General features: G+C 40.6%; 1 protein-coding gene across 15 annotated transcripts in view; it reads right to left on the bottom strand.

Moving 5' to 3' along the window:
• Window positions 1–26,109, bottom strand: part of LOC105201442 (collagen alpha chain CG42342) — a 158,064-nt gene that overhangs the window by 20,016 nt on the left and 111,939 nt on the right. For 10 of the 15 annotated variants that reach the window (XM_039448401.1, XM_039448402.1, XM_039448407.1 and 7 more), the window contains 11 exons: window positions 25,365–25,451; window positions 24,421–24,474; window positions 17,785–17,964; window positions 16,090–16,195; window positions 10,762–10,850; window positions 4,249–4,375; window positions 2,501–2,589; window positions 1,472–1,561; window positions 1,351–1,395; window positions 264–290; window positions 53–88 (listed from right to left, as the gene is read on the bottom strand). In XM_039448401.1, coding sequence (XP_039304335.1) covers window positions 53–88; window positions 264–290; window positions 1,351–1,395; window positions 1,472–1,561; window positions 2,501–2,589; window positions 4,249–4,375; window positions 10,762–10,850; window positions 16,090–16,195; window positions 17,785–17,964; window positions 24,421–24,474; window positions 25,365–25,451 — 930 coding nt within the window. The remainder of the gene's footprint in view (window positions 1–52; window positions 89–263; window positions 291–1,350; window positions 1,396–1,471; window positions 1,562–2,500; window positions 2,590–4,248; window positions 4,376–10,761; window positions 10,851–16,089; window positions 16,196–17,784; window positions 17,965–24,420; window positions 24,475–25,364; window positions 25,452–26,109) is intronic. The other 5 variants (XM_039448411.1, XM_039448415.1, XM_039448412.1 and 2 more) reach the window with 3 other exon arrangements.

Here is a 26,109-nt window from a genome sequence, read left to right as displayed (position 1 = left end):
GACATTACGCGTATCGCGTGTGACTAGCGGATGCATTCGTGTGATAACTTACCACTTCCCCGGCGTTCATCTCGAACGTGCCGTCTCCCTGTGAACAAACGCGCATACGACGTATATTTATAAATGTTGCATTAACATCACGTTACACGCTATTCGAGGTAACGATTCTCTTTCGCGCATCCTTCCTCGATCGGGGGCGATTCTTTTGTCGCGCGATCGAGAATGAAGACACGAAGATATCTCAGATACAAGCTGTCACATACCTGTCTTCGCCTGAGCTTTTTGTACTTCTACGGGTGGTAGGTCGACGTCCAGTCATGAAAAGAAATTCATTTTATCGTGAGATTCTGCCTAACACACGTCTGCGTGGAAATCGTAGTTTCTATGCTATCGCGATCGCACCGAAACTCGCAATCGATCGGGAGCTATTGTGACAAAAATACGATGGCATCTATGGAAGATAGCGGCAGCCTCGCGATCGATCGGAAATCGCGGCAGCTGTACATTTATCGAACGGCCGTCCGCAAAAGATATATATGCCGGTATTATTCTTCAATAATAGAATTTTGCTTAAATTTATTGGACTCTGAATGAAACTAATTTTTGTGAAATTGCTCCGGCGAGATCGTATTTTATATAATTACTACATACGCAATATCAGTACATGTCGCGGTATTAAAAAGATCAAATAATAAAAAACGTAGTTCAAAATGATGTATGAGAAAAAATATTGGATAAAGATTTTTATATAAACTCTATATAATTCCTTATATTTCTCTTACCATGTAAACTGCGTGCCAAAAGTTGGGAAACTCTTGCAATTTTCCTTGCATCTCATAAAAAGTTAATTTCTTGATGAAAAAAATCGTGGAGAAGTTTTCAAATACGCATTTTAAAGAGCAAAAATAAAACTCTAAGTGTGTTGTAATTTTTTCTCTACGTGTTTTGTTCCCGAATAACAAAAATCAAAAATGAATATTTTTCGATATTTTTATTTTATTTTGAAGCGCTTTAACTTGAAACATCATGAAAACAAAATTTAATACAAAACTAGTTTAAAATAGATTTTAAAATGTTTAAAAAAAAATTGGTAGAATTTTTTTATCGAGATATTTAAAGTTTCGTGAGATATGAGAAAATTGCAAAAGAAAATCCAAACTTTTGGTCTGCATTGTAGTTCACATATTATACTTGTAGAATTTTTTGTTACGTATCATGATTCAGTCTTTTATTAGTTTTATTAGTTTATTTTCTCTTTATTGAGTAGAGATTAATGATATCACGTCAGTTTTTGGAGCAGTGGAATGTAGCTCGATGAACGCAGGTAAAAAATTTAACAAACACACTCACCGATTCGCCTTTTTCTCCCTTTTCGCCTTTCAGCCCAGGATATCCCTGTCGACAAGTAGACACATAAGACGAAATATTTACGATAAGAAGGTCGTCGAGGGCCTTTAAGCCATTTACGTACCGGTGGGCCGGGTAGACCCGGAGGTCCCATAAGGCCGGGCGGACCAATGTCGCCGTAATCGCCCTTTTCACCTTTAGGTCCGGATATTCCCTGAAAAAAAAAGACAAACGAGCGTGCACATAAAATGTGTTACATGTTTATATTTTTCCTTAATTCCGTAAAAAAATTCTCCGTGTGTTACGTAATACAGCGCTTGCATATTAATTAGATCCAACGCGATATTTGCAATATTATATCAGTGCAGTTACTGATCACAGTTGCATTGATATAATATTACGGGTATTGTGTATTGAAAGCTCAGCTCGCGGTGGAAGAGATATTTAATATTTAGCGAATATTATTGTGATACTTGATATATTGCAGACGTATATACTTCTTGGAATAATGTGCTTAATGTTCTTTCAATGTTTGTTTGAACAATGCTTATTAGATCGCAGGGTCGCGCGGAAACACGACAACAGCGATATTCAATCCGATCTACAAAATACGCGGCTATTACCGACGCAAGAGGATCTATAATAAAAGATGTGTTTTACACGATAATGCACTCTTACTTTGGTAATATAATATTAAAATATATCAATTACGTGAAAGATTTTTGTTGAAAATGCTATTGAAAGGTTTGCATTATCGTCGGGAATCTAAAAGAGCTTTACATAATAATGCACTTTCACGTATTTTGGTAACGTTAAAATATATTCAATTACTTGAAAGGATATGTGCTGATGCTATCGAAAGTTACGTTAAATCCCGAAACGTCGGAAAATGTAGCGGACAGTACCGTAATGTGTTAGGAATTTTCATTTTTCTACAACTGAAGTGCCTCTCTCGCATTTTCTCAACTTGATTCAACAATCGTTGCAACGTGAAATATGCTTGTGACATTATGCAAAAGTCCGACGGCGAGAGGGATATTAAATTTGCGCTACCTTTGTAAAACACGGGGTGTGTGTCACGTAACGTTTCCCGAATATTATACCGTGAAGACCAGAAGATTTGAGGTGAACCATTTCTCATTTTCCCACTTACCGGTAATCCGGGGGGTCCTTGGATACCAGGTTCGCCGTCGGTTCCGTTGAGCCCCGACAAGCCCTGCGCTCCCGCCTCTCCCTTGGGCCCTGAAAGCGAATTTGCCGGCCGTGAGCCATTCATGTAGTTGCTCTTGGGCTCGCCGAAGTTAGATTAATTCGCGCGCGAGAGAGCGCGATCGATGACTCCTCGCAATCCCGTAAACGCGCGTGTGGCAAGAAAACTACCACCCCCGCGCGCGCGCCGGGGGGTTGCCCGCTTCGCCTTCCTTCCGCGTCGTTTTTCCGCCTCCAACTTCTCATTTCGCCCCGGGCGATTTCCCCATGCCGAGAATACTTCCGGCGTGTTTATCGCGTCTCGGAAGAATGGCTCACCCGAGGGACATCCCGCAGACATTTATTGTCGATTTAAGTATCGGGAATCTTTAAATAAGTGCGCATCGTATTCTTTTAAAAATGGTAAAGAACGGACGAACGTATTAATCAAATAAATCGATGACCTTTTAAAATTAATCGATAACCTCTTAGAAATAAGTCGATTACAAAGAGCAGTCCGGTTGGCCGACGATGTCGTTCGCATTGACGAATCTCGTTCGCTTGAATATATTATAAATTTAGATTGCACGGTGATTTTAAAGCGGCAATGAATGAAATATTTGCAATGCATTAATACCTTTTGCATACTCTTCCGATATTTTGATTGACGTCGTGAAAAGCATTCATCAGCAGACTGCCATGCTGACGATTCCCTCAACTTTTACCGCTAAACGCGCAATAATATTCGCGACGCCGTTATTATAATGATAAATATCGATCGGCCCGATGACCCGTTTAGGAAACAAACGTTTAATTAAATGTCCAATTCGATACGAAGCGGATTAATATTTAATTTCCCACCGAGCGATTCGGCGTTATTAACTTTTGATTAAAATTTTTTCACGGAAGGCGAAGCTGGCGCGTTACGGAAGAGAATTGAGGGCACAGCCTTCGAATTCTTTCCCTGGCGGCCGGCGCGCGGCGGCGTGCGGGGTCGTTTTCACAAGTTTCGTGAAAGAACTTTTCGAATTGTTCCGCTATTACATATCTTCGGAAAGTTAAACAAGTAACCCCGAACTGATCTAGCGCCCGTGGACCCGCATTATTCTCTGTAGGTTTGCATAATCACAAATGGAAAAAGAAGATTCTTTGAAAAATATCACGTTCACTTCGCATATATACTATGAAATTATGAGGTATTATTCTTCCATAAGATTATATGCAAAAATATTCGAAAGTGGATGCGGGGCCGTTGACGATTCGATCAAGTTAAGTGAACCGCGTATGACGAATATCTGCCTGTTTGTTTTCCTAGAAGAAATGCAATAAATTTTAGAACCCGTATCGAATGTTAAGTCCTTAAAACTCAAGAAAAAGAAAAAAAAGAAAATAAAAAAAAACATAAAAATTTAATCATCGCTCGATCACTGACTATTTTCTGAAAGAAGGACGTGGCTATTGCAGCCACGACTCCATCGTCCTGGAAAAGACTATACGAATCTTTGTAATTTTCGAATTTTCCGCACGGGTGCACAGGAGCGGAGAGGCGCGGCCGAAGGTATGAGAAGAAAACGCGAACCTCCGTGGAGAGAATACCCCACGCGGAATAAGAGGCGGACGCACAATCTTTTTTTTTCTTCTTTTCGGTGCTTATCTTTCGTCTTTTACCGCCAATTTTCCCGTCGCGCTAGAATGGCTTTCGTGGTAATCTACCTGATGAACCCGCGTCTCCCTTGGCGCCCTTATCGCCCCGGTAACCCCGTTCGCCGGGCTCACCCTTCGCACCCGGCAGGCCGGGGGCACCCCTCGCCAATGCCAAACCGCTCCCAACCTTGAAATCCTACAATGACACTGCAAGGTCAGATCCAACCAGGTCCTCCATGTGCGCTGTTAATTTCTTTTTCATTTTTGCTTCTATAAACGAAGCGTTAATCTGTCTTCTTTCAGAGAGGAGGGAGAGGAGGAGAGGATGATGTCTCGAGATCTACGTCGATTATTCGGTCGATCTTGGTATCCTCCCCTTCACGCCCATTAAATTTTTACAATTTAATATCTTCGCATGCGATATCTGTATTATCTCGTTTGTCACCTTGGATACCAAGATCGTCCAGCTACTTTTGTACAACACAATTAAACACACTTGCGGTTTGAACAAATCAATGTTTACTTCGTGACGTAGACAACGACTACTAATACTCATGCGACTACGGAGGATTCGTTAGTTAGGGTCCGAATTTAGTAGAAAAGAAATTGAGGACTACTGGTATGTCTCCTTCTCTCTCGTGCTACGATAATATCTATGATTTATAGTCTCTCCTCATAATTACAACCTGTAGAGCCAGTCCTACTGTGCTTAATAGGATCCTTTCTTGTTCGCAAAACGCAAAAAGGCATGCCCTAAATTATGACTTATTATATATTGGCAATTCCGTACGTTTACGCAGCAATAAAAACTTTCAATTTGCATGGTTATTAAAATGTAGTGGTATAATTTATGCCTCGAAATATTAATAAGTTGATGTAACAAAGGAACCCTTTATTAAATTTATGTAATAGTTGTAATTTGCGAATGCGTGGCCCATCAGGAAACGCTGCGCGAGAGAGAAAGAGAAATGGCGAGCGAGGGATAGGACCGACAGAGAAAAAGTATTAAATAAAAATAGATAAAAATATTAATATCGCGCGTAAAATGAGAGCAGAGAGAGAGAGAGAGAGAGAGAGAGAGAGAGAGAGAGAGAGAGAGAGAGACACACCATGGTCGCGACAGTGTAAGCTACATACTTTGACAGGATACTTGAATACTTACGCGACAGCCTGCAGGCGCTTGCGATCGCCGGTCGATAGGGTTGCGAGAGCCTCAACAACAAGCCGGGGGTAGTAGTGGTTATTAGTGATTAGTGAATCGAACCGATACACGCGGGAGAAGTAGTGGGGTGGTGTTACTCGCTACATAAACACAAATTAGTTACACAAGCTACGTACACTACGCCGAGAATCACTACTGACTAACTATACACATAACATACACGCGTGCACGCGCGCGCGCGCGCGCGCACACACACACTCTCACACACACACACACACACATTATCAATATCGCCCCTGTCATCCCAAAAGGACAGTGGCGAACGCGGTAGATCTACACGGCGGTCCAAAAATATCTTAGGGATTCTTCGACAAATTAAAGGTCCATTTTTCCTTAGCAAAAAAAGTGTTGCCAAAACTCAAGTCTTTCTTTGTTTTTCCGGCAAATATTGAAAAAAACGTAGAATTAAATTTGATATATATGCAAATTGAAATTAAATCTGACGGAAAACAATTTGAGGAGCCATCTGGAAAAATCATCGAAACTTTCGTGAGAGATCAACTCCAGGTTTTGCTCTCGAGGATCCGTCTTTAAGATATTTTTCGACGAATTTGGCGGACCCCGTATACGTTAGCTGTAGTTAGACATATACTTGGCCGCGGCTTTGCAATCGGGACGCACGCAGCGCATCCGAGACAAACATGCCGGCTTCGCGTCTCGTTAGAGAGGCAAATCGAGCGGACGTTCAAAGTTGCGAGCGAGCTTGCTTTGTGGTCGAATGGCGAATTTTATGGTTCGGTGAGCCGAAGGTAAGTATCGCGGGCGGACACGTGTACCCGCGAGTTTACCATCGCGGTTCAACCGAAACTGCAACAGTGAAACTGCTGAAGTTGCTGCTCCGAAGGGTAATTTCCAGCGTCCGAAACCGCGTCTGTAAAGGACTTGCGTACATTTCCGTTGTCCGCGAAATTATTCCACCATAATCGCAAAAGGAGGCTGCGAAACTCCACGACAAATTACATTAAGAACAAGCCTTAAGGCAGAAATTTTAATTTCGCGTAAAGAGAAGATACGACACACTTTGTTATCTCTACGTGGCAGAATTTCAGTAAATGTCATTTAGTCTCCCACTGCATCTTAATTTAGTTTCGCTTATGCATTTGGACTTACTGCGTGTATTTTTCCATCGGGAGATATATAATTCGTGAATATACTTGTTTTTTTATTCATTTAGTTTAAAATTTGTCATGCTTTTAGCATTACACGTGGTAAAATTCGCTGTCGAAAGGACAAGCTCGTTGACTTCGCTAGCCATTTCGCTGCAGAAAACGGCTCGCTCTAAATCCACGGAAATAAAATACATGGAGAATTTAATAACTTCTAAATTGAAAAACGGGGTACTTTTCCGCTGGTAAACACATAAAATGGACAGACTAACTTTCACACATTACAGCAAGGAACACATATTTGCACATGAAATATACGTCAAATGAATATATGAACTAAAAATTAATATCGTTAATTTATATGAAATTTGGTTCCGTAAGACAATAGCTTATTGAACAAATGCAATCATTTTGTAAAAAAATTTTACTTATTAATTCATGTATTTCAAACGTTTTATTACAACTTAATTAGCAAAAAAATTTATTATGTATGTCCTAAAATATTATATGCGCAAAATGCTGATGTATAATAAAATTTAAAAATAAGAAAAATTTAATAGAATTATTTTCTTTGTTAAATTGTAACAAAGCTCTGTTTCATTATCATTAGCATTAATATTTTCAAATGCGTTAAGTTCCTCTGTTGCGAGATTCACTAAAAGTATGTTAAAAGTTAAAATGCACGTGCATTCCAACTTGGTACAAAAAGAAGAACGTTGAAAGAGAAACTAATTTTCCTTGCCAAGTCAGAACTAACTTCATAAATTAAATAAAATTACATTTCGAATCACGTTTCGATTGACAATTTCAAATACATTAAATGCCACGGTCACCTATGGTCAGTGCAATCATGCGTTTCATTAATTTTCGATGCAACCACGAACGTTCAGGAAGTCACATGTTGCGTCAGTGGATCAATGAACGAGCGAGCTGGCATGTGTACGTCAAGAGTATTTCATTTTGTTTTTATATATAATAATTAAATGCATCGCGTGTTCTCAATTACAGAGATGTTAATCGATTATTCGCGGAAAACGTGTTAAGTAAAAACGTCTGTGGATGTGCGCCGCGTGTGGTCGCCGTTTGCAGCAGCCGTCGGGAGAGTTACGATCGCTCGGCAGAGATCTACGAGTATACTTACGATGGACCCGAAAGAGTGGTACGGTCGCACGCCAAGCTCTTAGGCGCACTAGTTTACAGGTGTTAGGCGCGTAGGCGTGTAATTCGGCCGGAAGAAGAGCGCTTTAAGCCCGCCACCCCCGTGTTCGCTCGCTCGCTTGCTTGCTTGCTTGTTTGTTTGCCAGCTCACAGTCTGCGGTTCGCGAATGGTGCCGGTGGTGATGCGCGCGAATGCGTGGAGACGATCGACGTCTCGACGTTCGCGCGAAGGGAATAAAAGAAACGAGAGAAAGAAAAAACAAGAGAGAGAGAGAGAGAGAGAAAGAGAGAAACACAGTTAAGGGATGAGAAAAGGGAGAATCCGAGGGGAAGCCTCGGATACTACAACATGGGTACGTGTTATTTGCTGCCACCAACGTTTTTTTTTTCTATCTGCTTTTTTCCCGTTCTTGCCTGCTATTCTACTCTTTTTCTTTTTTCATGTCGTTGTTCTTTTTTTCACATTTTTTTTATGGGACAGACGAGTCCCAACAGTCGCTCGAGCTAGGTACGTATGCAGTTCCGCGAATAGACACGGACGGGCGAGAAAAGTTCCCGAAGGAGGCGCGAATGAAAATGTGTGTAAAGAGAAATTATATATATTTTTACGTTTCGGGCTTACGTTATACTACGGTTTCGTGAATCGAGTGGCGACAAGAGCGACATAACTGTGACAATGTTACCGAACAATAAATAACAAAAAATATTCCGCGGTCAATTTATAAATGTATGAATTTCCGATTCTGCGGAATAGAATATGCATATAGGCAACCGCACTTAGGAGAGAGTTGCCGAATGCGTATCACTTACGCTATTTTTTATTAAATTTCGCATTGGGTGCAAATCAAAGTTTGATGTTTCAGTCATGCATTATTACATGTTGAACTTTTCAGTAATAACAAATGAATTTGTTATAAGCTTTTTTGTAACATATTGCGAAAGATGTGATTTAGAAAACCAGTCGTCTAAAGCGCATCTGTGGTCTCTTAAACCTACCATTTCTGAAAATATCGAATTTATCAATTAAAGTAATTAAGAATATAAAGAAGCTTTAATTAGTGTTTATTTTATTAATAATTTATCGAAAAACCGATTAAATATTCAATAATTAATAAATAACAATAATAAAAAGGTAAGAATATCGAAATAAAACTGGTATATAAATTTATTTTTGTAATTGTATTTTTATTCATAGCAATCATTAGTATCATTTCTTTATAGTAAAATTTGTGGTGGTACGAATTAGGAAACTTGATAGAGTTAATAAAAATCGATTTAATTTTTATAATAATTGTAAATATGTACAATAAATGTAAAATATTCTACAACAATCCTTTTATGAAAATATAACAATTTAAAATAAAATTACATAATTACATTATTATCAGCTATGTAAGTTGATGGAAAATTGACATCAGAGCTACTTAATTCTTTAAAATGCTGATAACACGCACAAAATAAAACGAAGCTTGAAATTTTGTTTATAATACTTATTTTTTGCTTTTTATTTTCGTCACTAAATGTTGTTTATATGAAGTAAAAATAACGTAAAGTATTGAATAGGTACGCTTTAGGAGACCAGTATGCATTCAGCAACTTTCCTCTAAAATCCGTCGCTTTCGTTAAATTGCACCGTAAATACGTTGTTACACTCAAATGAAAGGAACAATTAATCGATCGACTTTACGCCAGCATTCAACATTCGAGATGTAAAATCAAATGGAGGAAATTCGTCTTGCGTCCTTTCGTCACCGTTTCTTCGCGTCGCGCACCCACGTTCCTTCGTGGGATGTAAACACCTTCGCGAAGTGAAATTACAAATCGCCTCACGGCGAAGAACTTCCCTCGGCCCGTAACCGTAACCGAGCGATGATGCTGTTCGGCTGCAGTTTATTCGACGATGCAAATGTGACGGAGTGACGTACGTGCTCATGCTCGCGTGACTGCGTGAAGAGTGCCGTGCCGTGTCGTGCCGTGCCGTGCACGCGGCGCCGTGCTTGCGGCTCGAAGCGTCTTTCGGCAGCGCGACGGAGTCGCTCGTTTTCGGGACTGGAGATCTCGAGGATTACAAAATCTAATATTCCGCGGGAAAAGCGCGAGCGCGTCGGCGATGCTCGAAAGTAGGGCGTGGGAAACCAAGAAGGCGAAAAGGTGCGAGGACAAAAAGGAGTCGGTTATTTTTTTTTTTCGCGCAGAAGGGAGAATTACGGCGTTTGTTCTCTACGGCACTCTCTGCGGAGAATTATTTAATCGGTAAAAATGGAAGATCGACGATTGAAAGTCTCTGAAAGAATCGAGCGCAATTTCAAATTTCAAGTCTCCCGAGATAATTAATGCTGAAATTCGTCAAATTGTCATCGGTCGGCAAAAATTGAAGGATAATTAATTTTTTTATAATCTCTCAAATCAGGCTGATTGGTTTCAAAAGTGGGGTAAAATGAACACAATACGATAAATAAAAGATCGATATGTAAACGCAGCGCGATTCGCGAGACCCGCTCCTCCAATTACAACGCGGTATTAAGAGCGACGTAATCGTGAATATCAAATCAGGCAATCCAGGGCCGAACGACAGAAACTTCGCTGAGGCTAAACACTCGGTTTATATGTATCTAAATATAGATACAGACTGGAGAGGCATGTGTTGTGACGCTGTGTAAAAAGAGATTGTATCCCACGCGGAAGATAGCTACGGTTACGTCATGCTACGCACATCAAAAGATCTACAGTCTAGTTGACATCCAAGTCAAGAGGCATGCGGTTATCAGCATCCGAGGGACGTGAGTGTCCGATGTATTTTTTGCTACCATGCAAAAGCATGCACATAGCATGCGGGAGGCATGGGGGAGGGGGCTTTCAAGAGGGTACAGGATATCGGGGAACAGATTGGATGGACCATCCCTTTCTTTCCTTTTTTTCTTTTTTTCCTTTTTTTTTAATTTCTTTCCACTTCCTGCTACGTTCGGATTCAATCAACGGATAACGGGATCGGTCGGACGAATGGACGGCTGGGTAGGAGATGGGTGGGTGGATGGTCGTACGGGGGTTGCTTTGGTCGATGGTCGGCGGCGGTCGGAGGACCTCGCTGAAGCTTACCCTCTTCCCTTGCTTTCCCCGAGCACCCTTCTCGCCGGGCAGGCCGGGCGGTCCTGTCGGGCCCAGTTCTCCCTTCTCGCCCGGGGACCCTGCGTGCCGTGGATAAGATGAGACTTGGTGCTCGCACACCACGCTGGCGCGTCCGCACGCACGCGAACGAGCCGCGCGGAATTTCCGGTCAATGGCGCTTTTCGAAGATTCTCTCCGAGTATTATGCTCGAATATGCGCACTGTTCGATGGATCGCGTGACCGAAATTTACGGAAGTAGATATCTGGGCCGAAAGAACGCGGTTTGTATGACGATTCGTTTGGAACGAAACGATTTGTACGAAGAGAAGGAATTTTTGTGACGAGCAACGCGATCGGCTGAAATGTCGCGATGTAAACTCGAATTGTAACGTTATCAATCCGAATTGAGCGGCTAAGAGTTGGAATTGCGGTCTGTCAAACGTCGTACGGATTAACATTTTGTTTGTAGCGATGTGTCCAATCGTTATTTTTTAATCAACATAACTCGCGTCTACGGTTCTCAGATAAAACTGACAGCTAACAGTATGATGTATGTCGCAACGAGAACGATCAATATTATTTTGTCATACAGTAATTTTTATAACTGCATTATAAATAATTTTCTTTCATTTGCTCGCCAGTAATAGATAAATATTTGTTATGATATTAATATAACGACATCACTTCACAATTTATATTCATTCAATATTAAGTAAAAATTTATGGGACTTTAAATAAATTTATATTCTAATATTCTACATATCTTTTTTGAATTTAAAATTTATTTATCTTCACACAATATAAATCCAGCTCATTATTGTAATAACAAATTCAGAACAAATCAATGTAAGGACGAGCAAATATTATAACGTGTATAAATAAATAAGGATTAATATATTGACAAATTACGTAACATATGATAAAAATTTCATCATATTCTTTTTACACTTTAATCGTAATTTTGATATGATTTTGCGGTTCCAATCTACATTTTTTCGTTATTCATTCTGGATTAAAGTATTTATTTGAATAAAAAAATTGTATATTGCTATACGGTTAAAAAAGTTTTTTTGATTTGATGAGAGAGATTTTTTGATTGTCCCTTTTATTAGAATTCAAAAGTTTAATTATGCATTGTAAATCTTTTTTTTATATGAAAGAAATATATTTTTGAAAACCAGACCAGCTAAATTATTTCTTACATTTCTGTCAGTACTTTTTTTGAATTAAAACATTACTTGCTTAAATTAAACAAATTTATTTACTTTAAAATAGACTATTCTTGAAATAAAAAAAATTTTTATTTTCCTCAAAGGTATTTTCACTTCAATTCAACGAAACCAAGTTAAAGAAACGATTTCATCAATTTAAACATAACTTTTCTCTGGGTGTGTTAATCACTATATTAATTTACTTTTCACACCCATTTTAAATTTGCTCATTCTTGGTCCGTACATCGATTTGTTTTCATCTTGTTATTGCGTACCTTTCTTCAGCAAGATTTGAGCAATATCGCTGTACTCATAAACTGTTAATGTTCCAACGCGCGAGCTACCTCTTCTATGTGTTATTTATACTATAAAGGCACGAATTTTGTGACTGCAAAAATTCCCACGCGCGTAAAACGAAATTCGAGGATCGTGTGAACGAATCGCGCCGAGCAGAGTAAATACACCGTATGGCGCGCGTCGTTGATTCTAAAATACGACTTTGTGCAATATCGACAGTAGCGAGTTTCCGCGACTCCGCTGCTTGTTGCAGTTCGTGCCATGAAATTGCGAGACGGATTTGTATGTGGCTAAATTAATTCTGTCAGGCGCGCATGTATAATGCCCGGAAACGTTGTTACCCGTCCTTGGTTCCCTTGCTGTCGTCGCACAACGGTATAAGGACGGATTAGCGTTCGCGTAATTTCGTTCTGTCGAATGCATCGGACTCACAATTGCTAGCCACGCTTTTCACGACATTGTTCTCGGCACGACGATCATACCGTTGAAACTATCTTACCAACGTCAGATTATTTTCTTGCAACGAGAAGGTAAATCGACGCGGAGCTCCTCATCTAAAATTTGCAAGGTCCACAAAAAAAGACGACACATTGATCCAGTCTTTCTTCCTTTTGAAGCCTCTACCTTTAGTTTATTCTTGATTACCGATAAAAAATTTGCTATCTTTAGATATTATAATATCTAATTACCTTCCATCGTGGAAGCGAGTAATCCAACAACGTCATTCGAATCGAATAAATCTATTTGCGCGAAAAATAAACGCGGACACGTTCCTTTATAATTGCATAAGTCGTGCTATTTTCACAACGATCTCTTTAAATTGGTTAAAGGTTTTACAACGAGCTCAAAATTGTTTCGATGTTTCCTATTTTTATTTCCCGACAATTCTCACTCAATTACAATCACGGAGTTTGTCTCGCGGATCAATCATGTCGAGGCAGATAACTGATACTGCGACGCTTTTGCCAATATTCGACGGTATCACGGTCAACACGGCGCACGGTAAACGGTCGTTTACGAGTAGCGAGATCGGATTTTGAATACATCCGCGATCGTAAATCATTTTCTCGCCGTCGTCGCGCGGTACGGAGCAGCGGGGTGGCGTATAGAACGTTGACGAACGACCGAATCGTGAGATATTGGTGCGAGGAGGGTCAGAATTTTTTAAGCCGGCAGAGTCACGCCCGTCCTTCCGCGCGTGCGACGAGATATTCCCCAGCTTCCGCTCGCGAACGCCGCGCCGTGCCTCAGAACTGCGCATTTATTACCCTCTGCACTATTCACGAGAAGTGTTGCGCGTGGTGTCTCTTGTCTTGTAATTTTAAGCAAGGCTGAATCTTTTACACGCAGAGTATCTCAGAATTGTCGCGACGACTCCCAGAAACTACAGATTTCTCGGTTGCGCTTAGAAGCGATTTTTTCTCGACGAATATTTCATGAAGCTTCCACGTCGTTCGCATCTTTATCGCGTTAGTGCTACTGAATATCTTAGTGCAACAAAATTCGGATTGCGTGATGAATCTAAGTCAATTTTCTACAAAATTAAGATTTACCGATGAATTTTTTAAAATCTGTTTTTCACATCCTATTTACTTTCGAACTATAAAATCTTGAAGTAACGCTGCGTACAGTAATACTTTTAACGCGCTTAAGTAACGTTGACTTCCATTTTCCTTTTATTATAATAAATTTTTCTTGTAATCGCCGCTTTTTGTAAGATTATTTTTTGCGATAATCTGATTAGAGGAAGGTCGCCAGTACCACTTTCTTTTTGAGTTATATTTTTAAACTAAAACTAAAATAAAATCTTGAAAACATAAATACAAACTACAAGATGTCTTTTATCCGATAAAATTCCAATTTTTATAATATCATCTCAAATTTTGCAATCATTCAGTTGTTTAGTAAGTTAAGCAAAAATGAGCGTCTGACAAAATGAACTGCAGAATCGATATGGTAGATAGTAATGTTACACTTTCCTTTTTTTTCCTTTTAAAAAGTCATCCGTATAAAATAAATATCTGTATAATATGTATAAATTTCTAAATTTATGTATATGAAAATTTCTAGAAGCCTTTTGCTTCGATGTAAAACGGGTTTTTTTTTACAATTTATACACTGGAGAAAAAAGTTGTTAATTTGACTAAATTTTTCAACTTGAATGAATTTCTTCAGTTCAAGCATTTACGCATTTAAATTGAATATATATGTAGTTAAGTTAAACATATAAATGCTCAGACTGAAGTTCAAGTACTTTATGTATTCAAGTCAAATACATAAATAATTGAACTGAAAAAATTTAATTAAAAAATTGAAAAATTAAAAAATTTTGGCAAGAAGTTTTTTTCTTCCAAATGCACAGGTACCTTATACTGTTTCGCAAGATGCAACGTGTACAACGCGACAATATATAAAATTATATCCGGTCACTAACTTGGTAGATAAATCTTATAATGCTGTTCTTTATTCTGTACGTGGTCTTTACTATCTTATATACTTGTTTTATCGACGGGTGTGCTAGTTTATGCTGTGCACCCCGATTTGATTTAAAATCGCATTGAGGAAAATAAGAAAGAGAAAAATATAAATAAAACAACTTTAGAACGGTACAAACGTGTAGTATTATCAATAATATTGTTATCTACTATTGTTTACACTGTCCAGTTTACAAAATTGTAAAAATATTATTTCCAAATATTATTTTTATAAAATTGTAAAAATATTTTAAAAATATTATTTTTATAGAATTGTAAAAATATTGTAAAAATATTTTTGCAAAATTGTAAAAATATTTTTAAAATATTATTTTTGCAATTCAAAAATTTTTTTGTGACTGAGCTTATATAGAAATAAGCTACGGATATATATAAATTATGAGGTTTTTTTAATTATCTTTTTTAATTATCAAAACACATCACGTTTTTATCACCATTCTTCAGAGACTTGGCTCGATACTGGCGACTTTTCTCTACGAATTTCGCAAGATATCACCATGTACGTAAATGTGTAGCGCAGTTTTTTGGACTCCTCGAGGACGCTCAACTCCCGAAGGGTTAACGTCCGATCCGCGCGGGACGGAGTGGCATCGAGAAAAAAAAAGGGAGTCTCGCGCGAATGGCAAAGAAAGATTTGCTCGCGGCCGCATATATTACTATACGGCGAGACACAGCGCGTGTGTACGCCCACCGCGTACAGCCGTGGTGTGATCGCCTCTCGATCCTCTCGAAGAAACCTGCACGGTCATCCGAGTCGAGATTTCCTCGCCAAACATTTCCGCGTTTTCTTCGCCCGAGGTCACGGGGATATTCGCGGATTCACGGATGAGTGGCGCATCGATCCCGAATAATCACGCACGGCCGACTTAATCCTTTCGCGTATCACGATACTAATGATTCCTCTCAATAGCGCGCTGTCCAAACAATCCGCGAACAGAATTATAGAGCGGAAGATTATAGCGTGTCGAGATTAACATATTAAATAAATAACACAGAAAATAGAGAGCAATTTTAATGAAACGTGTACAACTAGAAATGTAAAATACTGTCGAGAAAATGAAAAGTAAATATAACGATGCAAATAAACAAATAAAAAATTTTAAAAAAACCGCCTAGTCTCATGATATCCTGATACAATCAGAAAAAAGCTACGACATCAAATTCAAATAAAACGCTGACGAAATAAATAATTTGCATAGAGGATTACGTAGAGAATTACCGTGACCGCCGTTCTCGTATTCCTCACGGGAATGCAATTGACGTGTAATGTTTAATCGTTTATTTCGTATGCAGATTATCTCGTTTATATGCTTACCAGGTGGTCCTGGTGGACCAGGTGGGCCTTCGAATACTCCAGTTGGGAACTGCTCACCCTTTAAGGTCGTCGTGAAGCCCCGATCGCCTTTATCACCCCTGTCACCCTGCCGAAAATAAACTTTCGATGATCTGTCGATATTTATTATGCATTTTTACAATAGCTCCTCTTCTCACATTGCTCGCTTTCATTATAATATAAATAATTATTTCCTGAAGATGTGAAACATCTGACGCGCTTTATTTTACGCGACAGTTCTGCGTACGACAAGTTAATTAAAAGAATACTTTCCTAAATGGATAGCGTTTGATGATCCTTTATCGTGGCAGTATCAAGCGTCGGTAATTAATATACAGGAACGCGCTTTCGAATGTAATTAATTATAGTTAGATTAAATTAACAATGCGCCGGACGTAATTAATACTCCATTGTTCTGTAATCGCTCTGTTATACTCCATTAATAATTATCGGTTACGTAACCTCTTGAATGGCGCAATATTAAGAGCGTGATATCTAGGTAAAAGCTGCGCTTTTTTTGCAACGACACGGCAACGGGCAGCTACACACGAGCTTGCTTTGCTCAAGTGCAAAAGGTTTTTAACTCGGAAAAACACCGCATATTCCTTTGCGCCGATTGTACTGGAAGATTCATCGTGCGCGATTAAGCGAAATTGAGAATGCCCCGTTGAAATTTGAGAGAAATTCAAAATCCCGCGAGATTAGCCGGATTTGTTTCAAACCACGTACTTGAAAGCGCGCGCGGCCGGTAATCATTACATAATTCCACGATATAACGTGGTTACCCGCGGTGATACATCCGTAATATTAAATCACTCCCTGCGGAATTTTGAACACGGTATCGGACGTTTGATATTTCGAAATACGCAAGCTGACGATTGTGCGTGAAATCGCGCTTTATAATTTCTATTGGGTAAATAAAGTTAAGTTGAAATTCCGTATTATCAATCCAGATATCGACAGGAACTGGGGATAATTTATGCAACAATATGGTGTAACGTATTTATGAAAATAATGCCTACATTATTTTGTAAACACATTTACATTATCTTGTAAACATACAATGTTCAAATGCGAAAATCCAATTTTTGCCTTATACATATTTTTCGGTCTTTGTCTTTATTTCTTTAATCCTGGAATAATTATAAATCCTTTTAATGCACGTTAACAATTAATACATTAGCGAGAATTATTCACAATTATTCGAGAGATAATTTCAGTATCTTCATTATCTTTCCTATATTTCCAAGCTGCAATCTGAATTTAATTATTTTCATGTTTAGAAATTATCGCTACATGCGAAAAGGATGCGAGAATGAGATTGATAAACTTTAATGGAATTTTTTAAAATTCCTTGTAGGATATTTCTTTTATAGTATTTTAATATATACTTATTGAAAAAGTGATACTAGAAAAGATTAAAAAAAAAATAGAATCTCTTATTCTCTCATCCTTTCAATGTCGATGCGTTCTCCATCAAGAGAATGTTACTTTCACCCCTTTTGTGACGGGATGCACCTGTCACGCCAGAAAGAAGAGGAGAATCGCGCTGACCAAGAAAAGCTCTTGAAATCTAGGGAAATGGATGACATTTGATACCTCGATGTCCGAAAGAGGAGGATGGTCGACGGCGATGTGTAACTGGAGATACAGCGTGGATTAATCTCTCGGACTCACCTTGGGACCTGGAAGTCCTGGCGCGCCCGTCGGGCCGATGGGTCCGATCGGCCCGGGCGGGCCCTTCTCCCCTGGTGCGCCAACCTCGCCCGGAATCCCCTGTCTGCCCTCGTGTCCGGGAAGACCCTCGGCTCCTGACGGACCGGGTGGTCCCGGCGGCCCGGGTTCACCCGGCTCTCCCTGTTACGTCCCAAGAGCGTTACGTCGTTACGGCTTTTCTCTCCGGCGAGAGCCCTCGACACAAGAGTGTCTCTCGGTACTCGTCGGTTTGTGCCACGGACTGACGGGGAATCGACGAGGGGAAGAGAGAAGAAGAGGGGAGGGTCAAAGAAGAAGGAGAGCCGTATGTGTGGTGTACGATCTCTCGGGTGAGCGTACATGAGGACGGCGGAAGAGTAAAAAGAAGTAGATAGGAGAGCGAGAGAACGAAAGATAGACAGAGCCAAGATAGACAGAGCCAGAGAGATAAAGAGGTAGACGAAGTTAGTAAAGACCTCAGAGAGAAAAGAGAAAGAAAGAGAGAGACAGAGACTGAGAAAGAGATATATTAGAGGAAGAGTATGTGGACTGGCGGGTGGACGCAGGAAAAAGGAGAATTCGCGAGAGAACAGTGCATGGAAACGAGAAAGATCTCTCGGCGTGCACACGGGGGTTCGGGGTTGCTCTTCGCGCGGATTTATGGTTTCACGATGCGGCGAGCTACAACAGCGAGTTATACGGAATGGACTTTTTTACCGTATTATCGTATTATACTACGCGGGAGCTACTCCGACGCGACGGCGCGATAACGCGGCTTGAAGAGTTTTCGTTTAGCGCGAGAAAATTTTTCATTATCTCCCTCGTAAGAAGACGCCGAAAGATGCTCGAGAGGTGTAACCGGATCCCGCGAAGAAACACCTTCGTGATGGCCTCTTTAGGATCGTTTCTTTCTTCCATGGATACTTTCGCGCGATCGTTTTCGACGTAATGTAGAAAACTTTCCGAGACGTGCCGGGGAGCGCGTTAAAAGACGATGTCCATTGTCCGGATCCGGAGCTAAAATCGCGGTGCGATAAGTTCGAAGGCAATTTTGAAATATCTTTAAGCGAGCAAGTTTTATCTTTTCTTCTCTGCAGCTATTGGTACTTATTCCCGAAGTAAAGTAATTTAACGAAACAGAAAGAGTGGAAAGGTGTAAGATAAAAGAGAGAGAGAGAGAGAGAGAGATAACTTTTGATTATATTTTTAATTAGTTTTACGCAACAGGATGTATCTTTGTGAAAACGTTTAATTAATTCCCGATTTTTATACATTTTATTGTCATCGGAGAGAAATTCATCGGTGAATTTCTTGCCCGGGGAAATCCGATGGCAGTTCAGAACGTACGGTCAAATTATTTGTCAATTTTGCCCAAATTAAATATCTCGATAATAAAATGACAAATATTTTAGAATTTCTATTGAAGTAAAATTCCGTTAAAACTACCCGATGAGCAAAATTATTTTTAATAATTAATAATGCGCGGCCGCGTTATACGACGGTGGAAAAAATATCGCTGTCAGTACGTGTCATATGCGGAATACTATAGACGTGCTCTCGCGGGTCAAATATTAATTAGACCCTTCATCAAACGCATTCGGGACGATGAATGCCGCGGTTCGTCGAAGGCCCGGCTATTGAAACAGCATTTTCCAGCGGCGATGAGACAGCCCCGCGCGTATACGAGCGAGCAATTAATTTCTGTCACGACCGGAGAGACACATCAGCGGGCCGAGAGCAGCCTCTCCCCTGCCGGAGCAACCACCCCCGTTAGCAAATGCGCGCACGGAGAACACGTGTTTATATGCGCTCGCGGGAGACAACGCGAGGAAGACGATAGGTGTGCGATAACGCGCGTCGCGACTCGACCACATACGTGCAGCATGCGCATGCATGCGATCGCGACGCATCCCCAGCCGGATGATGGCCGAGACAAATAACGATGGATCGTCGTTCGGTGCGTATACAGCGGGACACCACATACATACGCACATATGCCCAGGCAGACAGAAATGTACGAGCAGCGCAACGTTTAGAGAGAAGTCTACGACACGCGAGTCTACGACACGCGGCATGCATGCGCCAGACGTATGTACACGCGCGTACACATATCCCGGGGGCGCAGGTGCCCCCGCGGATGAAAACTCAACCGGAATAGCCCGTCGAGACGCGTTTTCGGAGATATACGCGGTCGTGGCGGGCATTTTGCGCGAGGGCAACATGTTTCATGGCTGGAAATAAAAAAAAGGTGGGGGGGGGCTATAGCATAGAATAACTTCGGCGCGCAGCCTATTTTTTAATTTCTCTCCCGGCATGTACGGCTGGAAACGATAGAGGCCCGACGCACCACCGAGAGCCGTAATTAAATAGGTCTGAATATTCATGCGAGTAGACAAATAGAGAATTCTGTCGTGTCTAAAAGTGATTTAAATTTTTTTTTCTGTTATAAAAAAGAATTAAAAAATTATGAACGTGAACAATTTTTTAAATCATTCAAAAATCATTTTATTCGTTACTGTTAAATTTCTAATGTCAAATTGTATCCAATTTGAGTTACTTTAAATCCTTCCTACCAAGTCATCATTGCTCCTTAATATGCCTTAATTTAACCAAAACAATGAAGTTAAATAATTATCTATAAAATTAACTATAATTAAAAAGTTCAATTATAAAAATATATTGATTCTTTAACATTTAGAATAGAATACGACATATTATTATAAGAGATTTTCAGAGGCTTTAGTTAAACAAAATTTTTGTTTATTCTAATGTAACAAACATCAAGTTGTTTAATGAATCTCGCTTAGACACGACTAATTAAATCGGCGTAGAATATTTCACTTTAACTTTATTTCCGCGCAATCTTCTACGCGAAAAAACGGGAAAGCATAAGAACGACAAACTTCTCGTATCTCATGAATACTCAGACGTAATACGGTACTTTAACAGGCTAATTAACTGCGGTAAGCGTTCATTATTGTATCCTCGAACGTAGATCTAGCTGTAGATCGCTAGAGAAAGGAAATTTAACTCATTATGGTTAACCAGCCCTTCCAATATTCCGCGGTCGCTTATGCATTATCACTGCTATTGTGTCAAGCGCACACGTTTATTGTCATGTAAATATATTACAAAGCGCTTGTATCTTCAAAAGCGTCTCTATCGATGCTCACAATCGCGATTATATTGAATGAAACAGGTCAAGCGCGCTTCTCTTTTAGCAAGTACACTTTTCGCGGCAGCCACTTCGAAATGAATCGCGACTTTCGGTGCAATCGCGCTTTCTTCATCGCGACATCCCTTTCCTTTTAAATGCCGTGCATCTAATAACGCGGATTTCGACGCGAGCTAATCGGGATAACCATCTCGTCTCGTTCTATCGAATATTTGGGTTTCGGTTGACCAACGCTTGCCGGAGGAGATCAGCAGTTACTCACTCATTCCCGACAGCTACATCAATACACCATCATCGTGCGATCATGCGACTGCGATACGATCACAGGCAAGTCTACGGATACCACCTACGCGCTATAAATCGCCCGCGCATTCATCCAGCGGGGTGGACACACACGTGGAGCACACCCGCACGTGCGTAGGTGGCTGGCTAAACGCACACGTACAAACACACGCACGCATACACACGCATCGCACTACGGCACAGAGAGAAAGAGAACAGGATAGACTGCAGATGTTACAAAATAGTATCATGCAACGCACGCACGCGCCTCGTCTGTAAGGGCGCGTGTGCGATTTTCGCATCGGCATGCGGGACGGATGCGGCGGGGTCGTGCATTTTTTACTCGCGCCTTATGTGCGCCAACGTAGCGTTTGTGCTTTTTTTCCCCGTTCTTCCAACCTTTTTTTTTCTCGCGCGCGTTCCCACCGGGATTTTTTCGCGGCTACGCGACCACGTAATCCACGCTTCTCGCGTAAAATTTCCTCTCGCGGAGGCGTTGGTGAATTTCGGACGTTTTTTTCCTCACGTACATGTTTCTTCGTTTTGTTTTTTTTACTATTGACACACCTTGCCTGCATGTCGCGTCGAATGCAAAACTCAATCATCACGAAGATTTATTCGAGAAATGTCGTTAATAATAATAGTGAATATATATATATTCTACCAAGTAAATCTTGAAAATTCTGTCAGTATTTCACCAGAACTTATTATTACGAATATAGGGAAAAGTTGCTGAATGCGTACCTATTAAATATTTTATATTTTTACCTCATATAAGCAACATTTAGTGACAAAAATAAAAAGTAAAAAAATAAGTAATATAGACAAAAATTTAACAGACTTTATTTTATTTTATGCATGCTATCAGCATTTTAGAAAATTAGATACCTCTGATATAAATTTTTCATCAACTTATATAGCTGATAATAACGTAATCATGCAATTTTATTTTGAACTGTTATACTTTCATAAAAAAAAGCATGTAGAATATTTTACATTCGTTGTGTATACATATTTAGAATTATTATAAAAATTAAATTGATTGTTATAAACTCTATCAAGTTTCCTAATTTGTACTATCACAAATCTTACTATAGAGGAATGATATTAACGTAAAATTGATAAGTAATAATAATAATAAAACTAGTAATTGCTATGAATAAAAATAAGTTAATCACAACAATAAATTCAAGCTATTTTTATTCCGGTATTTCTTCCTTTTCATTATTATCATTAATTAATTATTGAATTTTATTGCTTTTTCGATAAATTATTAATAAAATAAATATTAGTCAATGGTTCCTTATATTTTTAATTATTTTAATTCGTAAATTTAATATTTGCAATACAATTTAAGAGATGGTACGCTTTAGGCGATCGGTTTTCTCACTTTTCACAACATGTTATAAAAAAGCTTACAACAAATTAATTTGTTATTACTGAACGGTTTATCATGTAATAATAGATAACTGATGACTGAAACATCGAATTTTGATTTGCATCCAAATACGAAATATAATAAAAAAGTAGTATGCATTCGGCAATTCTCCCATATATATAGTTTGTTGCAGTAAAAATAGCTAATTTGATTCTCGTAAAAATTTATAACAGATATCTCGGATGAAATTTAAGCGAGTGATAGCCCGTATTACAAAAAAAAAATTCAAATCTGAATCTCTTTCGTCGTAAAATTCAAGTTGGAAATTCCTTCGTCAGCGTAGCCGAATATCTGAAACTTCCTCGACTATAAATTCGACTCTGAAAATTTCGACGTTGTGAAACTGTAATTCTAAAAATCTTCCGCCTTCGGAATTTGATAAAGCGATGCGTCTCGAACGATATCCCCTTTGAAATCCAAACGGCGCTCGTGGAAGCCGCCGTCGTGCCAAGTCAAAGCACTAGCGCGGAGCGGATGTACAAGACGTACGAGGGGGAACCGGTTCCATCTCTTACTCCGAAAGAGTATAGGATATCGTGCTGTTGGCACTCCACTACTATCCGACCGAGTCTCCGATCTTTCCGAGGAATACGAATTCGACACCGACAAGCAGCAACAGCGGCAGCAGCTGAGCCAAGAGGCTGTGCCTGTGCCTTTCGCGGAAGGATTTGCATTCGCCCGAGATGGAATATCGCGGAATGGCAAAACGGCGGCTTCCCTCCGTGGTCTTTCCTTTCGCGTATCGGAACAATCGATTGCCGGGATGGTGTACGAGGCGCGCGGTAACTTGTACACGACCCCCCCTCAGATAAAGAGAGTCAGAATAGAGAGAAAGAGAAAGGGAAGATGGGGCGAAAGAACGGAGGTATCGAACCGTAAAGTAAAAAGGGTATGTTGTAAAGGGTCTAGCGAACCTCGCGAACGTCGATACGGCGCGAGCACAGCGGGATGATTCGATCCGATCGCTCGTGCGATCTTCCGAGGTAACAACTGCTCGAAAACTTCCCTTCGCCGTGTTCGCGCCCCGTCCGTTCCCTCGGACGAACGGTGCTCAGCGTGAAGCCGCGTCGACCGCGACAAAATTCCTCTATACGCGATTAAAGGACAGGGAGCGCGCGTTCGGTATCGGCTATCCGACCGATAAATAAGCTCCCCCCGGACAACTTCCGGTTGTCGCGACGGCCAGGCGAGAACTAAGTTCGCAATCTCGGAGAAAGGTGGAATTAAATCGCCCCGGGGATTCCTCCGAGGTGAGTAAACTTTTGCAACTTCTTTGCTGCGCGACAGCTCGTTTCAGCGGTGCATTTTCCACTTTCACCGGCGAATTTAGAATGAGCTCAGTGGCGTTCGAAAGTGTCCTCGGGAAAGTATGAATAAGCAAAAGATAAGTTTTTAAAATATTTAAGTTAATTTGCGATATTTTTCTTTCTTTCTTTCTTTCTTTCTTTTTAATTAAAATATGTCAGTGTAGCTTGAAGAGAGTTTAACGTCTTAACGATAATGAAATGCGGACGACGTTTACGTTCTCGATTAAAATATCGAATAATAATCAGCGATTTTGATACACAGTTCTAAATTTATGAAAAGCGTAAAAATAAAATTACTCTTTTTCCAAAAGCCGAAGTGTCCCGGTGCAAAACGCGAATCGAGCACCATTCGTCGAGGGTTCGACGTTAAGGGGGGAAGGAAATAGGGGAAACTCCCGTAAAGCAGGCGCACTTACTTTCAGTGGTATGATGTTCTGCGCTGAGATATTAACCCCTTTCTCCTGAAGATCCTAAAAGTAGGTCAACACTACGGGTAAAAAACCAAATCGCTACAAGACAAGAACGGGGGAGGGGGGAGGGGGATCAGACGATTTTCGATCGGGCGGGAAACGTATGGGGGAAAATTTTCACGCGATTTTTTTTTTTTTTTCAGAAGGCGGGGTGGGTGGGTGGGGAGATAAAGGTTCTCGTATCTCACTGCTCTTCCGAATCCAAGGCATGCCCAGAGATATACCTAAATACTGTAACTTAAAGTAAACACCATTACCAACCAAAAACCAAAAAATGAAAGAGTGCGTCGCCGATGGCCGTCCGTTCAGCGATCTCTCATTATCGTTCGATCATGATCAATAGCACGTGGTAAGTGCTGTAACGTATTATGCGCATCGATATTCTTATACCCAATTGCTTTCCTGTACATGTCTCAAGACAAATTCCGAGAGCACATTGAACAGTAAACTCGAGGGATCGATGATCGGCGGAGAAAGAAGAGATCCCGATTCGATCGAGCATCGACGACGCGCTTCGTTTCGTATAAAACCAACGAGAGAACGCTACACCGAAAGCACCGCACGAGGCAACGACTAGCTAAAGAACAACTGGACGACGAGATCCGGCCTGTCGCGCATCCGCATTGTATGCGACGACGCGCGGACACAAAAAAAAGACTGACACACAGGTGGTATAACAGGGGATGGGCGATGGGAAAAGTGGACAGTTGGAACGAGGGATGAAAAGAAGAAGAGAAGAAGCGACGACGACTACGGCAGTGTTTGGACAATGACGAGATGACGGATGTAAGAAACAGCGGGGATGCGATTGAGGGAATTGGAGGACGTCCGTCCGGATCGCGACACCGAGAAGCGTGTCGCGCCTTCCGAAGAGGAGGAGGTCGGTTTACCTTGAGGGCGACGATTTCCGCGTAGCCGAGCGTCCCGCCGCGGAGCGTCGTCACCGACCTCTTTAACCCCAATCCCTGTGCATTGACCCGTAGGCGAGAAAAAAGGCAAGGTTTATTTATTTATTCTCGTACTGTGATGTCGCGTTGCTGTTGGCTGTTGGCGGCCGACGGGCGAGCGAACGCGAAACAGATTTTTTTTTGCGTGAAATTCGTTTTTCACGACAGGCGGAGTCCGCGTGCGGGAAAGAGGCGCGACGCGCGAGAGATTGATTCTCTCTTTTTTTTCTCTCTCTCGCGCCCAGCGCGTTCACCGGGTTCACCGGGCTAAGGCAATCACGTCGATTCTGCGCCGCCGTCTGCATTTTGACGGATGACGCGCGACGGATCGCGATCGTTCGTTTTTCGCTGCTCGTCGTTCGAACGTGCGGAACGTCGTGGACGAGCTTCACGACGACAAATCGCGCGCAACAGCTGGCGCAATTTTTGCCCGGGACGACGATAATCTTCTTACCATTATTTAATTGACAAATGTTTGCACTGTGCGAATTATTACCTTCCTTCGTACTGCAAGTGCATAAAATAAAATATCACTTTCGACCAATTTCATTTGCAAAACTTCTGAGAGCGTCTAATTACTTGAAAATTAAATTAATTGTTGCTTCTTTCTTTAATCTTCCGCAGACTACTCTGTTTTTCACACTGCTTAATCAGATTACTTAAGTAATTGGTAGACGATTGTTTTTTT

This window comes from Solenopsis invicta, chromosome 4, assembly GCF_016802725.1.
Source record: "Solenopsis invicta isolate M01_SB chromosome 4, UNIL_Sinv_3.0, whole genome shotgun sequence".
NCBI lineage: Eukaryota > Metazoa > Arthropoda > Insecta > Hymenoptera > Formicidae > Solenopsis > Solenopsis invicta.
This window is presented reverse-complemented; position numbering and strand designations above follow the sequence as displayed.